This window comes from Mastigoproctus giganteus, chromosome 1, assembly GCF_048544385.1.
Source record: "Mastigoproctus giganteus isolate SK-2022 chromosome 1, ASM4854438v1, whole genome shotgun sequence".
In the NCBI taxonomy this organism is placed as follows: Eukaryota; Metazoa; Arthropoda; class Arachnida; order Uropygi; family Thelyphonidae; genus Mastigoproctus; species Mastigoproctus giganteus.
The window spans coordinates 276,889,833-276,903,744 of NC_143575.1; the positions used below are offsets into that span (position 1 = coordinate 276,889,833).

Below are 13,912 nucleotides of genomic sequence, written 5' to 3' on the forward strand. Positions count from 1 at the left end.
AGACATGTCAAAGTATGGAAGCACACTCCCTCCCCACCTCCCAAAAAGGCAAAAAACTCTGTCTGCAAAGGAGGTGAGGTTGTACATGTTTTGGAACAAAAAAGGTGTTATCCTGACAGATTACCTACCTTGTGATTCCACACTTACTGGAGAATACTACAGAAATCTTTTGAAAATGTTACGCGATGCTTTGAAGGTGAAAAGGCATGGAAAGTTAACCAAAGTGCCCTCACATGGCCGTTGCCACCACCAACTTTGTTGCCCATTGTGGCTTCAAACTACTGCAGCACCCACCCTATTCTCTTTACCTATCACCGTCAGACTTCTTGTTTTGAGAAATGAAGAAACTATTGCGTGGACACTGCTTTGATTTGTCTCAGGAAGTCATCAATGAAGTGGAATTGTGGTTTCAGACAAAAAATGCGGACTTCTATGATCAAGGCATTAAACAACCGATCCATAGATGGGAGGAATGTGTTACTATACATGGAGAGTACATAGAAAAGGATTAAAGTTCCTGTGAAGTTTCACCTTTCTAGGGCTATTATTTCTAGGTAAGGGTACGAACCTTTTTGATACCCCCTCGTAGATTCTCTTAGCAGTTCAGTGCAGCATATTCTAAGGGAGATAAAAACAGGAATTTGAGGATGAGGTGCTATTTATTCAATTCACTAAACTAAATAGGAAGTAAGCAGTATTTTAGTTTCTATTCACATAACCTATTCTAGATTCACTTTGGAATCCTCTCATTAGGCCCATGGGTTGGGATTAAGAAGTCAGACGTAAGCACTGTGACCTATCTGACATAATGTTTCCAGCTTTTATTAGGAGGTCACAATGCTTACAGTCTCTGACTACTTCTGACTCTCACCTTTGGCCTGCCTGGTGACAGGATTCCCTAATGAATCAAGAAACATTGCCTAGTTCCCATTTAGTTTAATGATTTGATTCTGCATAATTTTTGGCAATCTGTGTAAATCATGTATATTTTTTAATGAACTAAATTGAACATAGCTAACATAAAGTGTACAGAGTTTCTTTATTTTCTTGATTTGCTAAACATGCACATAACTTTATTATCAATAATGAATTTTAAAATATTTGATATTTGTTGTTTCACAAGCTTTAAACATTTCAAATGAAGCAAAAACATCTTTATATGTGTCATTAGTATTTTTATAAAGTAACTAAATGAACATTTAGTACTGGAGAATTTTTTATTTTATATTTATCTTTTAGACAAAACTGAATGTCTGTGTTATTCTGATCTCTGAAATTGTATGGGAAAAATTTCGTTCTAGGGTTGGCTATTATGAACCCTTTCAAATACATTTCACTGATTACGATAAAGGTAAGTAGGAAAATTCCATTTTTTTTCTCAATTTAATCAAACGAAATAACTAATTTCTTTCTCTCTCTGTTTAAATTAAAGTAGCAGTACAAGAATAATCCATAGCAGTTGCTTGCTTATTAATACTGACCACTCAGTTTTGATAGAAATTAAACTTAGATTTAATAAATAATCAATAATAGGAAACAATCTTAATAAGCTATATTGAATAATGAAATATCAAATGTGAAAACAGTGTGTCCATTTTCTGGAGAAACAGAGGACATCAGGAAATTGAAAATTGTTCAGAGAAAGTTTGAAATTTTTTTTTTTTTTTTTTTTGCTATTTTTGTCAAAATCAGGGAAAATAATAAGAGGGTTTTTTTTTTTTTTTTTTTTTGTGATGTCAGGAACAGTGATAAAGAGTAATTGAATTTCCAGATGTGACATTCACATTTATTTGCCTACAGTGCTCAACCAATAGCATTACATTGCCTGTTGACTTTGCAAAGATGCTCTAGTACAAACAAGTTTCTTATATACATTCAATTTCAATTTCTTTTTGTTTTTTTTTTTTCTTCTTTTGTTTTTTTTTGACCACACTCTATATTAAATTGTACTTATTGCTAAAATTTATTTCTACTGCAGATGAAGTCTTGGATATTCTTGCTCTTGATTGTCCTTCTTACGCTTCTCTGGAAGTTTACACTGGATATATCAAATTAGTTCTGGGTGTTTTTTACTTGGCTACACGGAATATACAAGAACTCAGGCATTTGGTAAGTATATTATTGCAGCTACATCTTTGGTAAGTGGGAAAGTGAAAAGGTTGAAAGGAATTTTAATGTAATACAAAGTGAGTTTTCTTGAATAAGGTATAGCACAGTTCTAGATACAAAATCATTTTTCCTTTATATGACATGTACGTTTGCATTTTGTGGGCAAAAATTTATTAGCACTAGGTACTCTACAAGTTTTTCATCTTATAAAAGTTTATGGAAGATTAAGTCAACATGATTTACATACATTATTTTATTCTCCTGACGTCTGCTTAATATATGCATAGCTACCAACTCTCCAGATTTATGACAGAGGGTCCATCTTTTTTAATTGATTTTGACCCTTCTCCTTTTTAAGTCATAACATAGTTGGTGACAGAGTTTCTGTGTCTTTTTGGGAAAAAACTTAGTTTTTCTGTTTTTTTTTTTCTTTGTTTGGATTTTAAAATTAAATTGTTTTAAATTTTTGCAAATTTCTGCTTATTTTCATTAACAAATTGGCCATTAGGTGTGCAAGTAGAATAGAAATGCAGAATCATAGCATTCTACTATGATTCTGAATCTTGAATCTTATGAATCTTGTGTAAATGTCTTCTGAAAGAAGACATTTATGCAAGATTATCCACATATTGTAAAATCTGAAAAAGGTAGCCATTTGCCTTGTGCACTATATGTTGATGTGATTTTTCAATTTCAAGTGGCAGAAAAGGTTATGCTTATGCTTTATTGCAAACAAATAAGCATAATGACAGCATGCAGTACATAGAAAGAATTGCAAAAATAGATGTCGCATTTCATGGTAACAATGTGTCATATGTTCTGAATGTTTATTTGCAAATTTTGTCATAGAAAATTAGCATTAGTTGAGACATATGATGCAAGAAAGCAAGCTTATACAGCATCAGCCAAAAAAAAAAAAAAAAAACCTTTCCATTTCACCACTCCATTTGTTCCAAATGCCTGTCCAGCTCAGCCTTAAATTTATTTAGGCCATCAACTTCCACAGCAAAACATGGAAGTCTGTTCCCCCAATCAACCACCTGCTGGCTAAAGGCAAATTTCCACACGTCTATTCTACAACTGTCTTTCCTTAATTTGAATCTGTACCCCGCTCAGGTCCTGAATCTGAACAAGAGGTAGAATCCCATCAGCATTCAGCTTGGTCAACCCATTCAAGGCCTTATACACCTCAATCAGATCACCTCACAGGTGCCTACTCTCCAGGTGCTACAATCAAGTTCATATTTGACTGCACAATTACCCCCACATCTTCTTCACTTTCCACTTCCCTGAGTGTAGTACCTACATTTCTCTTGGGTTATTGCTACCTATATGCAGTACTTGGCATTTGTCAATGTTAAACTTCAGTTGCCACTTCTCAGCCCATTTGCCCAACTTATCTAGATCCAGTTAGAGTAGCATACTGTCTTTACTGTTGTTAACAACCATGCCAATCTTTGTATCATCTGCAAACTTGGACATTAATCCTGATATACCTTCATCAATATCATTGATGAATACACAAAACAACAATGGGCCCAGCACTGAACCCTGGGGAACTCCACTAATAACATTTGTCCATGAAGAGCAGTGTCCATTGATTACCACTCTCTGTCGTCTCCCACTCAACCATCATTTTATCCATTGTAGCAACTTACCCTTAATGCCATACCTCTCCAATTTGTACAGCAGTCTTCCATGTGCAACAGTATCAAAAGTTTTCCTGAAATCCAAGTATATATCAAAATTATTTTTGACATTCAGTTCCTTTGTGACCACATAATAGCATCCAATCAAATTGGTCAAACAAGACCTTGCTTTAACAAACCCATGCTCTGTCTTAACTATTACTGCAGTCTTGTCTATATGATCCTGCAATGCTTCTTTAACCATTATTTTCCCCAGAATACAAGTTAAACTAACAGGTCTGTAGTTACTTGTCACCTTTTGATGAACCCCCTTTGTGAATTGGTGATACATTTGCAGTCCAAAGAAGCTATCATAATTATGGATAAGGGTTTGCTTAATTCCTTTGCTGCCTCCTTTAATATAACTGGAGAGATCCCGTCCACCCCAGGTGCCTTCCTTATGTTTAACTTCAACAATTTCTCCTCCACTTTGCTGTCATTATTACAAACTCATTTAGCTCCCTGTAACAATTTAATAAACTTCTGGCATTTCTCTCGTTGAATAACTTCTCATGTGTGAATGTAAATGCAATATACTCATTCAGTTTATCAGCTACCTGTGCATGATCATCAATAGTCAACCCATCTATGTTAAGTGGTCGAATCTGATTCATCCCTTTCTTTCTACAGTTTACATGAGTAAAGAACTCCTTTCTGTTTTTCTTTGCATCCTTTGCCAAAGATTTCTCGTATTCTGCCTTCGCCTGCCGAACCTCCTTTGTGACTTAATTACAGACAAGCTTATATCTCCCATAGGATTCTGTGTCACCTGATAATTTGCCGACCGGGCTAGCCGAGTGGGTAAAGTACCTGCCCGGCAACCCAAAGGTCGCGGGTTCGATTCCCGCCTCGGGCTTGGATCAAAGTACTGCAAAAACTTTGGGAGGTGCAATATGGCCACAGAAGCCGATGCGCCAACAACTACCAAATCAAAAAAAAAAAAAAAAAAAACCTGATAATTTATATGCATCCCATACATTTTTCTTCTCTGTCATGAGCCTCTTTAATTCATGTGACCTCCATTAGGTGCCTCCGTAGCCAGGTGGGAAGGAGCAGCAGTGCGTAGCACACGCTTCTTGATTAGACCGGGGTTCGAGCCCGTCACCACCAAATACGGAGGATGCGGAAAGGTCAGGGAATGACCACCGCATATCCCGGAGCAATATGGCCTTAGTTGCTAATGCTCCTAAAAACCAAATAACAACAACTGACTCCATTTAGGCCTGAACCTTGAACAATATTTCTTAGTTGGAATGAAAAGCCTAGTAACCTCCAAGATTAAGTCCCTGAAGGCTTCTCATTTAGAATTCAGTGTTGGTAACATTATCAGTTGATCCCACTGTACAGAATTTAAAAACTATCTGAGACTCCTGTAGTCACTCACCTTTACGAAAGCAAAAGCCTTTTCAGTTAGCCTTGATGGTAGTTACATCTTTAAGTACAGCAGGCCCCCGTTATAACGCGGTTCGCTTTACGCTGATTCACTATAACGCTGTTCTTATATTATAACCGTATCTGACTATAACGCTGTCACAGATCACTATAACGCTCTTTTACAGATTACATTTTTGACATATTTAACGAAATCGTTTCATTTGATGGAGTCGATAGCTTGAAAATGAATAGCAAAACAGCATTAAAACGTTTCCCACGCCGACTTGAGCAATTTTCCCACGCTCGGTGAAATTTTCTCTCACGCTAATTTAAGTACAGTCACTTGTTACGTAGTTCCGAGATCAACATTTTAAAAAATGATCAAATATATTGCTTGTAATATTTGCGTTATATGCATTTATCCGAAGTCTAGTTAGTCATCACTCAGTACAGCATTAGACATCGTGCGTAACGGACAGTTTACTTGAACATTGTATCATAATTAATTCAACCAACGCAGTTATATTTTCGAAGAGCTAATAATGACCGACAGGAATGAAAATGCGACAACGTCTGGGCGCAGTACGAAGACTATAAATGTAAGAAAAAGACTGAATTTGAAAATTAAATTAGACGTTTTGAAGCGAATCGATTCCGGTCAACGACAAGTGGATGTGTGCCATAATTTAGGACTCGCAAATTTAACTGTAAGAACAATTATGAAAAAATAAAGAATTAATTTTAGCAGCGGGAAAGATAGCTGTTCCACTGCAAGCAACTAGGACTAGACCGGCTATTAGGATTGAAATGGAAAGACTAATTTTTTTGAAGATAATATTCCAGTGCAGAATTCAGTTAAGTTAAATATTAAAAAGAGAGAGAGAGAGAGAAAGAGATTAGCCAATACGATGATCTGAAGAAAACTCTCCTAAAAGAAAAAAAAAAGTGGAACCATTTAAAACTGGTAGAATAGATTTAAAATCCCGGGAGAAGCCGCTAGTGCAGATTAAGGAGCCGAAACTTTCAAAAAAGAACTTGTTAAAATTATTGAAGAGGGGTATTGTGTGTTATATTCTCAACAAGTTTATAACGTAGATGAAGCAGGACTTTTGTGGAAACGAATGCCTAAAAGAAGTTTCATATTGAAAGAACAAAAAACATGCCAAGTTTCAAAGCGGCGAAGGATCGGTTGACTTTATTGTTGGGTGGTAACGCTGCGGGCCATTTAAAATTAATACCCCTTTTAGTTTATTTGGAAGAGGGCCAAAGTTCAACTCAAAATCCACACATTTTTCATGATTAAATTCATCCATTAAATTAAATCAATTAAATTCATTATTTTAATTGGAATTTTGTTTACTTTTGAGACGCAAGTAGTTACCACATAATTATACGTATGTAATGCAGAATATTTTATATGTGCAAATATTTGAATATTAAATATTTTGACCGACATTTGTGCATCTTTTCATTACCGTTTATTATTGATTAGGAAATATCCTATGCAGCTCACAAATACATATGTTACCTTATGGGAAAGCGGCGCTCGCTTAGCGCGGATTCACTTAGCGCTCTGTTTTTCCGGAACGAATGATCAGCGTTAAGCGGAGGTCACCTGTAATTCACATATCAGTACGTTGTGATCAGTGTCACCCAGTAGTTCCTTTATCTGCAAATTCTTAATGCATGAATAATCACTGCTGATAATCAGATCAAGAATATTACTCCCTCTGGTTGCCTCTCGAACATGCTACTGTAGAAAACAGTCATCTAATAAATCCAAAAAAACCTTGCTAGTGTGCAAGTGTGACCAACCCACAAGTTCCAGTCAATATCTGTAAAGTTAAAATCCTTCATCCTAAGACATTCTGATTTACTGGCCCACTCTATTTCTCTGCAGAATTGCTCATTATACTCATCAGATTCATTAGGCCTATAACACATACCTACTCTCATTTTTCCTTTCCCAGTGCTTATGTCACACCAAACAGACTGAACATTGCACTGTCTACCCGTCTACTCATGTCAACTGGATGCACTTCCTTAGATTTTGTGTTTCTTAACTAACAGCATAACCTGTTCTCCCCCCCTCCTGTCCTGTCTATCCTTTCTGTACACATTTTACCCCCCAAATTCCAATTCTGCACTGCTTATATCTCTGTGACACTATGTCTCTGATATCCAACAATGTCTGCCTTTGATCTCTTGACTAGCACTTCAAGCTCATCAAATTTATTAACTATACTCCTAGCATTGGTGTGCGGAAAGGTCAGGGAATGACCACCGCATATCCCCGGAGAAATATGGCCTTAGTTGCTAATGCTCCTAAAAACCAAATAACAAACAAACAAACATACCTTGCATTGGTGTTCATGCAAGTATACATGTACCTGTTTCTACTCTTGCTTACCCTAACACAGCCTATGTATTTATTTGTTCCACTATGACTCCCAACAGTCCTGGAAATCTCCATTGCCTTGCTTTCCATGCTGCTGCTCATTCTAATAGAAGCAGTGCAAGAATCACTTTTACCTCTGCCTGTGGCCACAGTTAACCTTTTATTCTGTGTTTCCCCCCCCAAGCTAACAGTTTTTCGACCCACCTAACACTGCCTTGATAGCATCAGCAAATATTCTTGCACCCTTTCTGTTTAAGTGTACCCCATCCATGTAGAAGAAGTCTCTCCTGTCAACAAGCATAGAACAGGCTGAAATAAATTCTACCCCTTGAGCCTTGCGCAATCTCGCCAGGGCTGAATTGATCGACAAGGCTCTCATCGTGTACTCCCTCCTATCGTGTCTGGGCAGAATTGCAGACACTTTCACATTCAACCCTAACTTGTGACTTTTTTTTCAACATTGACCTGTACTTGTTGAGTAAATCTGCAGAGCTCTTAATTTTAATGTCATTAGTTCCAACATGTACAATAGTATCACTTTTTGTGATACTATTGTACATGTTGATAAACATGTACAATAGTATCACCCTTAAAAGATGATATCTGCTCTACAATGTCATCAACTTTTGCTCCTGGCAGACATACCCTGTTCCTCCTATCCTTCTTGCATAGTATATTCCCTGTCTCCCTGACAATAGAGTCACCAACAATAACTAGTTATTGTGGGACCAGCACATTCTGCCTTGGAGATTGCCTCTGATTTGAAATCCTGTGTGTGATGCACAGGAGTGAGCTCTGCTGTTGAGCTGGGCAGCTGAGAGCTTGATAGTGGGGGGGGGGCATTTACCTACACCTTAAGCTCTCATAGACACCCATTAGAACATTAAGTTGGCACCTAATTTCTTGAAACTTTAGGCATCGAGTATGCACACGCACACAAACACATCCTTCTTGGCTAGATCATGTCCTGTTTTAGAAAGTTCTGCAAACATTTCACAGTTCGCACATATTTTTCCAACACTGTGATGCGTTGGAAAATCGCTGTGATTTTTGCTTTGCAGCTCTAGTCTGGGTCATGATTTCTGTTTAAATACAGTTTAATTAACAATGAAATTTAATAAGATTAATAAATATTTTTGGTTAATTATAATACTATACTAAGCTAACAGATTCCTAATACAGTACTTCGTATTACAGTTATCTAGTTTTACATTATACCTTCACTATCAGTTCAAGATATACACGTTGTGCTATTTCTTATTGGTTACAATATGGCGGCTAGTCCAACAATATTGGTACAAACTCCAGGAGTCGTAACTTCCAAAAATCACTAGTTAAATTCAAAATAAGAAGCTAACGAATGTTACTAAACCTGTTTAATAGCTTTGTAAAACACAATATAGTATGTTAATTAATAAAGAATATGGTAAAACTATGAAAACTATTTATCCCTTTACAGCAGCCTAAAATTTACCGACTGTTCTATTCCGCGACCAGAGTACCCTGCAATCTTACTACATAATTTTAATCTGAGTTGTGCCGATCATGCAGCCATGTTCAGAAATATGTTTCCTAATACCAAATAGCAAAAAAAAATGGTTGTTGAAGAGCAAAAACAACATGAATTGTTAGTGAAACTGCACAGATAGGGATAGAAGAGGTAGTGATTGCTGCTCTTGAAAATTTTCCATTTTTCATTGCTACAGATGGCAGCAATCAAATTGATTCTAATCTGTATCCCATTGTGGTGAACTTTTGCAATAATAAAAAAAAAATCATGAAATCAAAAGCTGCTTGCTCTCAGTGCCAACATTGCAAGGGGATTTTACAGGTTTCAACACTGGACATCTGCTGAACAATCTGAAAGCATATGTGATTCCTTCAAAAAAATTGTCTGGCATTTGGTGTTGATAATGCACTGTTATAGTAGGCCCAAAAACTAGTAGCAAGAATATTAAATGAGGAGAATGACATTTGGTGGTATTGGGCTGTCCTTGTTATCTTATTAATTTATATACTTTCTGAAAAGGGGTCTACATGGCTTCCTTGTGAAATTTGGTTGGAATAATTGGTGGAAATTATTACTCCTAGATATGTTGAAGAATATTATGTGCAAATTTATTTTACCACAGTTTTAAAATCTTCCACTTCCATTTTGGAAATTAAACTAACCCAGAAGGATGATTCTGACTTAGTCATAGGCTTTTTTTTTACTGCCAAGGTCATAGAGTCTCTAAATCAAAAGAAGATTCTGTTCTTTTGCTCATTCATAAAGTACTTTCACTTCTTCAAATATGAGGAAGTGAAAGTATGACCGTATGTGACAAAAATGTTCTCTTATGCTGAGAACATTTTCGGAAAATTTGTGGAATTCAGAAAGGTGGCATCTGTGTTTAATGCAGCAAAATACAATGTCTTTAACTAAGGGAATAGCAATCCCAAAATAACTTACACACATGGTGGGGTTGAATTTAAACAGTAGAGGAAGAAAGGGATCTGAGCATATAGGTGGATATGAAGTTCTGTGAGCTGTGTAGATAGTTGGTCAGGAAAAAGCCCATGGTGTCCTATCAATGATTTATTGAAAAATAGCATGTAGAGGTAGGGAGGTCATAATTCCACTGTATAAGGCAATTGTAAGGCTGCACTTCGAATATTGTGTTCAACTATGGAGACCTCATCTAAAAAAAAAAGCATTGAGCTTCTTGAAAGTGTCCAAAAACAGGCACCCTGCGTGGTGAGATTGACAAAAGGGCAACCATATGAGGAAAGACTTTGGTTATGTGGGCTACAGAGCTTGAAAACCAGGCACCTTAGAGGGGACCTGATTGAGGTTTATTAGACTCTGAGAGGGGATTAGTAAAACGAATGAAGGAAAATTTTTTACTGTTAAAGAATTTCAGAACTAGGGGCCATAAATTAAAATTGAAGGTAAGAGGTTTGTAGGAAGTTTTCATTTATTCTGCTGAGTAATGGAACAATTTGCTCCCACAAATAGTTGAGGGTGATAGTTTTAGGCTTTCTACCCTAAAATATTATTAGTACTCCTCCCTGCTTGAGGAGTACTAATAATATTTTAGGGCAGAAAGCCTCCAACTATGACATTGGTTAGTGCATTTGCATCATTCCTACATAGTTGAATTTTTTTTTATTCAAACCAAAGTTTGTACATTGGCATCATTATTGTAACATCTCACATTGTGAAATCCTTCGCAACATATTGTAACGTGTTATGATGTGACAGTAATGATGCCAATGTACAAACTTTGGTTTGTCTAAAAAATTCAATGATGTAATAATGATGCAAATTCACTAACCAGTGCACTATATGAGGAGGGTAACATGTAATTTTTCTGTTTTCTCATTTTTACTTTTTATTTGGCAGCAAAAGCCGGTGACTTTTCTGTACTATATAGCTAATGCTAAATGCGTTATTATTGGTTTCAGCTTGACCAAACTACTTTCTTCCTACACTTTTTATTACCTTATCACAAATTTAATTATTGTTTAACTTTTTATTTTCTTGTCTTTATTATTTATATTGGTTTAAAGATGAAAAATATACAAAAGTAAATAAATAAGTAAGCAAATATACAAAAAAAAAAAATTCAATATTCACTTGCTTTTTAAAAAATCTTATGTTTTCTTTTTCATTTAATGAGTGCCCCCAAGTATATTGGAGGGTGTTAGCAACTAGATCTGCTTTCAGAACCTAGTGCAAAGCAGATCCTGATTTATTTTATCAGGATCTGCTTTATCAAAAAGCATACTAAATGTTGTAGACATCTTAAGTTACTGAAATATTTTGACTTTTATATTTTGAACTGATTTTTTTTAATTTCTTATAGGCTATTTTAAACTTTCCCAAATATTATGAACCTATCAAATCAGGAGAAGGTGAGTTTGGAATTTATCATTTTCATTAAAAATTATAAATTCAGGCAGTTATTTAAGAAATTATCTATTTTATTAAAAAATTTAAGAAATTATTTATTTTATTAATTAAATTTATTCTATTAATTTTAATTTTGAAATCCAAATTAAAATGCACAGCCAATATGAATAAAACAACGGACAATAATAATTTAAAATAAAAGAGATACAAGAAAGTATGAAGCTAAACAATAAAAATTATGTACAATAAAATGTATGAACAATAAAAATTAAAAAAATTATGTTATTTCGGTGTAAATGACAATCATAACCATGTATAAGTGGTTATGAAATAAATTGTATGCACACTCCTAATGGTACTTCAAAGTAGCATTTATATATTCTACTACTTACTTTTCCTTTTCTGTATTTTATTTCTCTGTCACTATGTATGTGCACATAAATGGTTACATTATGCTTGCTTACACATAGACGGAGGATGTTTCATACATATGTGCAGACAATTATGGAGCATGTTCTAGGGTTCAGAATAAAAAAAAAAAACTCATATAAATATCTGATTCTGAACTATTATAGAGCTATATTTGTTTAAATTTTTAAAAATGCCAGTTTTGAATGAAAAAAAAGAAAATAATAATAATAAAAAAAAAATAAATAAACAAGGATAAGAAGGCAATGTGTACTTAATAAAATATTTATTCATATTAGATACTTGTCTGCTTTTTATTATATTTGCTATTCATTTTATTTTGTCATTCAAAAATCCATTTGTTAAAATGCAAACAGCCATAGCTCTATTATTGTTTTCAATCAGACAAGTCAAATGTTTATATTACCCCACTTTATTTTGGATCCTAGATCTCCCAGAATTTTTTGCACATACTTCTGAAACAATTTTTTGCACATACTTCTTCGTTTCAAATATATGCATATACTCATGAGCCAAAGCATTATTGATCATTGTCTTATCCCTTTGTATAAGGCAATGGTTAGACCACACCTTGAGTACCATATACAGGTCTGGGGCCCTCATTTTAGGATGGATGTAGAGCTGCTGGAATGAGTACAGCGAAGGGCAACAAGATTAGTGAATGGAACAAAGGATTGCTCTTATGGAGAAAGGCTTAAGTTTTGCAAATTACAGTGTCTGGAGGCTGGGCACCTTCGAGGTGATCTGACTGAGGTGTATAAGGCCTTGAATGGTTTGAACAAGCTCAATGTTGATGGGATTCTTACTCCTGCCAAGATTAATCACCTGAGGGAACATAAATTCAAATTTATGTTCCCTCAGGTGATTAATCTGGGAAATTTTCCTTTAGCCAGCAGCTGGTTGATTGCTGAAGCAAACTTCCATTTGTCATTGTAGAAGTTGACAACACAGCTTAAATAAATTCAAAGCAAAACTAAACAAACATTTGGAGTGAATGAATGGGTGAAATGGGAAGGATTTTTTTTTTTTTTTTTTTTTTTGGCTGATGCTGTATAAGCGTGCTTTCTTGCATCATATGCCTCTAGTAATGCTAATGTAACAATCAAGGTAAATGGCAGTTGGCACGTGTTGTCCAGGAAAATAGACAGCTCATAATCCCTGTTAACAACAGACTACAACTGGGGTGAACAGAGAAACGTTTCAAAGCACATCATCCAGCAGACATTCTTGCATATAGTCCTGCGGAACGGGCAGCCTGTTCATGTTCCCCTGTTGCCCAACCATCATTGAGACCTCTGCCTGTAGTGGGCACAGGAAAACTGTTCTCTGACATTGGATGACCAGAAAAGAGTTGTGTGAGCAACCAGACTGCACAGTTGGATAAATGCAGGCCGGCGGTGATGGTGTTTTCATGGACTGTTTTCATGGACATAATTGGGTCCCCTGATTCCCATTGAACACACCCTCACCAGCAGATTCTATCTCATCATTGTTTCGGACCAAGTTTTGCTCTGCATGGTGAACAAGTATCCAGATGGCACTGGACTCTTTCTATAATACAGTACTCCATGTCACAAGGCCCTCATTGTGCAGAATGGTTCAAGGATCATGTTCAAGCATTTTGTGTACTCCCCTGGTCAAAACCCCTCTCAACATCAATCTCATACATTTGTAGGATGCACTGGAACACAGCATTCATCAGTGCCTTGCTCCATTGTTGAACTCCAGGGCATCTCTCTCTCTCCAGATGGGTCAGGATACCTGAAGACACCCACTGTATAGTGGAGTTGCCGTCGTGTTGGGTGCAAGCGGTTGTCATGCCAAAAGGTGACTCAACATGCTATTAGTTAGGTGGTTATGTTTTGGCTCAAAAGTGTATATGGGTGGGTGGGTGTTTTTTTTTTTTTTTTTTTACTTTTTTATTATTAATTCTGATTTTATTAATTTTAAATATTCAGTTTATGAATATATTTTTCTTTCTTCAAAAATAGATTAGCGAGAGATTTAGGGCTACAAAAA

General features: G+C 35.7%; 1 protein-coding gene across 2 annotated transcripts in view; it reads left to right on the forward strand.

The window, feature by feature from the left end:
- The window catches only part of Orc5 (origin recognition complex subunit 5), a 76,381-nt gene that overhangs the window by 25,319 nt on the left and 37,150 nt on the right, over positions 1-13,912 (forward strand). For both annotated transcript variants that reach the window (XM_090386593.1, XM_090386596.1), the window contains 3 exons: positions 1,240-1,351; positions 1,979-2,109; positions 11,418-11,466. In XM_090386593.1, coding sequence (XP_090242719.1) covers positions 1,240-1,351; positions 1,979-2,109; positions 11,418-11,466 — 292 coding nt within the window. The remainder of the gene's footprint in view (positions 1-1,239; positions 1,352-1,978; positions 2,110-11,417; positions 11,467-13,912) is intronic.